The sequence below is a fragment of the Anopheles aquasalis genome, chromosome 2 (assembly GCF_943734665.1).
Source record: "Anopheles aquasalis chromosome 2, idAnoAquaMG_Q_19, whole genome shotgun sequence".
Taxonomy (NCBI): Eukaryota; Metazoa; Arthropoda; class Insecta; order Diptera; family Culicidae; genus Anopheles; species Anopheles aquasalis.
The window spans coordinates 66,713,147-66,715,646 of record NC_064877.1 but is presented as its reverse complement, the minus strand read 5'-3'; the positions used below and the strand labels follow the sequence as shown (position 1 = coordinate 66,715,646).

The 2,500-nt window shown below is 49.6% G+C and overlaps 2 protein-coding genes across 3 annotated transcripts in view; one reads left to right on the top strand and one right to left on the bottom strand.

The window, feature by feature from the left end:
* Positions 1 to 947, top strand: part of LOC126571113 (probable cytochrome P450 6a20) — a 2,021-nt gene extending 1,074 nt beyond the window's left edge. For both annotated transcript variants that reach the window (XM_050229383.1, XM_050229382.1), the window contains exons 2-3: positions 1 to 322; positions 379 to 947. The exon at positions 1 to 322 is cut by the window's left edge and continues 926 nt beyond it. In XM_050229383.1, coding sequence (XP_050085340.1) covers positions 1 to 322; positions 379 to 803 — 747 coding nt within the window. In that variant the 3' untranslated portion in view covers positions 804 to 947. The remainder of the gene's footprint in view (positions 323 to 378) is intronic.
* The window catches only part of LOC126571115 (probable cytochrome P450 6a14), a 1,675-nt gene continuing 114 nt past the window's right edge, over positions 940 to 2,500 (bottom strand). Inside the window, exons 2-3 of the mRNA XM_050229385.1 lie at positions 1,424 to 2,408; positions 940 to 1,358 (exon numbers count right to left, since the gene is read on the bottom strand). Of these exons, the coding sequence (XP_050085342.1) occupies positions 940 to 1,358; positions 1,424 to 2,408 (1,404 nt within the window). The remainder of the gene's footprint in view (positions 1,359 to 1,423; positions 2,409 to 2,500) is intronic.

Below are 2,500 nucleotides of genomic sequence, written 5' to 3'. Positions count from 1 at the left end.
CGATACAGGGAGGAGAGCGGAATCAGGCGAAACGATTTCATGCAGCTGCTGATCGATATGATGCGGAAAGATAAAAGCGAAAGTGGCGTTAACAATGAAGGGCTTAGCTTCGAGGAGATTGCCGCACAAGCGTTTGTCTTTTTCTTCGCTGGATTCGAAACATCGGCCACCACGATGACGTGCGCACTGCATCTGCTCGCTAACCATCCGGCGGAACAGGACAAAGGACGCCAGTGTGTACAGGAAGTGCTGGCCAAACACGACGGACAGCTTACGTACGAAGCCATCATGGAGATGGAGTACATCGAGTGCATCATCAACGGTATGCCAACAGCTGATCGGACAAAGAAGCATCTTCTAAATGGATTATTCTTTCAGAAACCTTGCGGCTGTATCCACCGGTAGCAACACTTCACCGCATCACAACTCAACCTTACCGGTTACCAAATGGCAAAGTGCTCCCAACCGGAGTGGGAGTGATCATTCCCAACCTAGCCTTCCAACACGATGCCACCAACTTTCCCGAACCGTTTCAATTCTCTCCGACTCGATTCACTGAGAAGAAAGGTGAATCGAAACCAAATTTTAGCTTCCTACCGTTCGGAGAAGGGCCACGGATCTGCATTGGAATGCGGTTCGGATTGTTGCAAACGCGGCTAGGATTGGCGATGCTATTGCGAAACTACCGGTTCGGCGTTCCGGAAGGTGCAGCAAACCACCGCCTGGAGATTGATCCAATCAATTTAATTCACGGACCAGCGGGAGAAGTTTGGCTAGAGGTCGAACGCATTACCGAAGCGTAAACAAATAGAAAGTAGATGGCAAATGGGACAACCGGGATCTTTAAGATCCATCAAAGATTGTATTAAGCACAACGGCACTACCTCGAACGTTTTTAAAATGTTTTCTGACTTACGTTTAAATACATTAATTCATTAATCATTTTACGATCCGGCTCATCTTGAGATACACACCGTTGTTCGGTTTCAGGACAGTGTACGTTTCCGATTGTTGTTTTTCGGATGTTTCATCTAACGGATCGAACTGATAGCTGCACAGAAGCGTGGCCACGACAATGCGCATCTGCAGCTTAGCCAGTCGATAGGCAATACATATCTTTGGTCCCTCGCCGAATGGCATGTACGTGAAGGGCGTTCGAGTTTCGCAGGCTTCTGGCGTGAACCGATCGGGATCGTAACGTTCCGGATCCGGATAGTAGTCAGGATCGTAGTGAATGGCATATACGGGAATGATAATGTTTTGTCCTTTCCGTAGTACGATCGATGAACCAGGCACCTGGTAGTCTTCCGTGACCACGCGAATCGCGTTAATGCCTGGAGGTTTTAGTCGAAGCGTTTCTGAACGAGGAACAAAAAAGGTTGATAATTAAGGGCAGAAAGTATTCGCAATCGAACAGTCTTACCAGCTAAACACTGATCGATATACTGCATGTCTTGTAGTGCTTCGTAATTCAGGCCACCATGCTTGGCGCGCGCTTCAAGCGCACATTCACGAGCACGTTCTTGAATCTCCGGATTACGTGCCAGTTGATCGAGACAATACGCTACCATCACTGAGGTGGACTCGTAGCCGGCTGCAAAGAACAAGAGCACTTCTGCCGCGACCTCATCCTCCTTGAGCAATGGTTTGCCATTTTCGTCGGACAATTGTAAAAACCGTTGCAAGAGATCCTCTCTCTGTTCATTGCGATTCCCCCGGAAGGCTATTACGTCGTGTACCAACCGTTGGAACAGCACGGTAATGTCGTTCGCGAATAGCTTCAACCGAAGTGCCCGTGCAAGCGTTCGACATGAAGTCATGAAAAACAATTTCCACGTGGATGGAATGAGAAACGTCTTGCCATTAACACGAGTGTATAGGCCACCGTCAGCCTGCGAGAGGCTTTTACCATCGATACCGAGCAAAAAGGATGCAATAATATCGGTTGACAGTCGTCCGACCACATCCTGGCATTCGATGACACACTCTTCACTTGGGCCCAGCTTCTTATGCAAACCCTCCATTAACCGATCCATCAGTTGCACTATCACAGGGTAGAAGGCCTTCAGTCGTCCCGATGAGAAGGCCGGAATGGCTGCATGGCGTAGCACCGTCCAACGGTGAGCCTGTGCGTTGAGCATGTGTCCACTGAGTGGCTCATGTTTTGCGTTGCTATATCCTCCCCGATCGGAGAAGTGACGATAATGGCGCACCAACACGTTTTTGATCATTTCCGGGTCCGTCACGAATGCAACGGGTACCACGAACTGGAAGATCCCGGCGAATGGACCTTTTCCCTTTAGCTCCCGGTACAGATCGAGCATCAGGTGGGACGCGTGTTGAATGTTGCCCAGTGGGAAGCTCGGCGATGCGGAAGGTACACCCTGATCGGTCCAGAATTGTGCGCGCTTTCGAAGGAAGTACACACATAGTGCAACTGTTACGGTCACTAGCACTAACGGTGGTAAGGAGACGGTTAGCAGCATGATGCAGCTTGGGC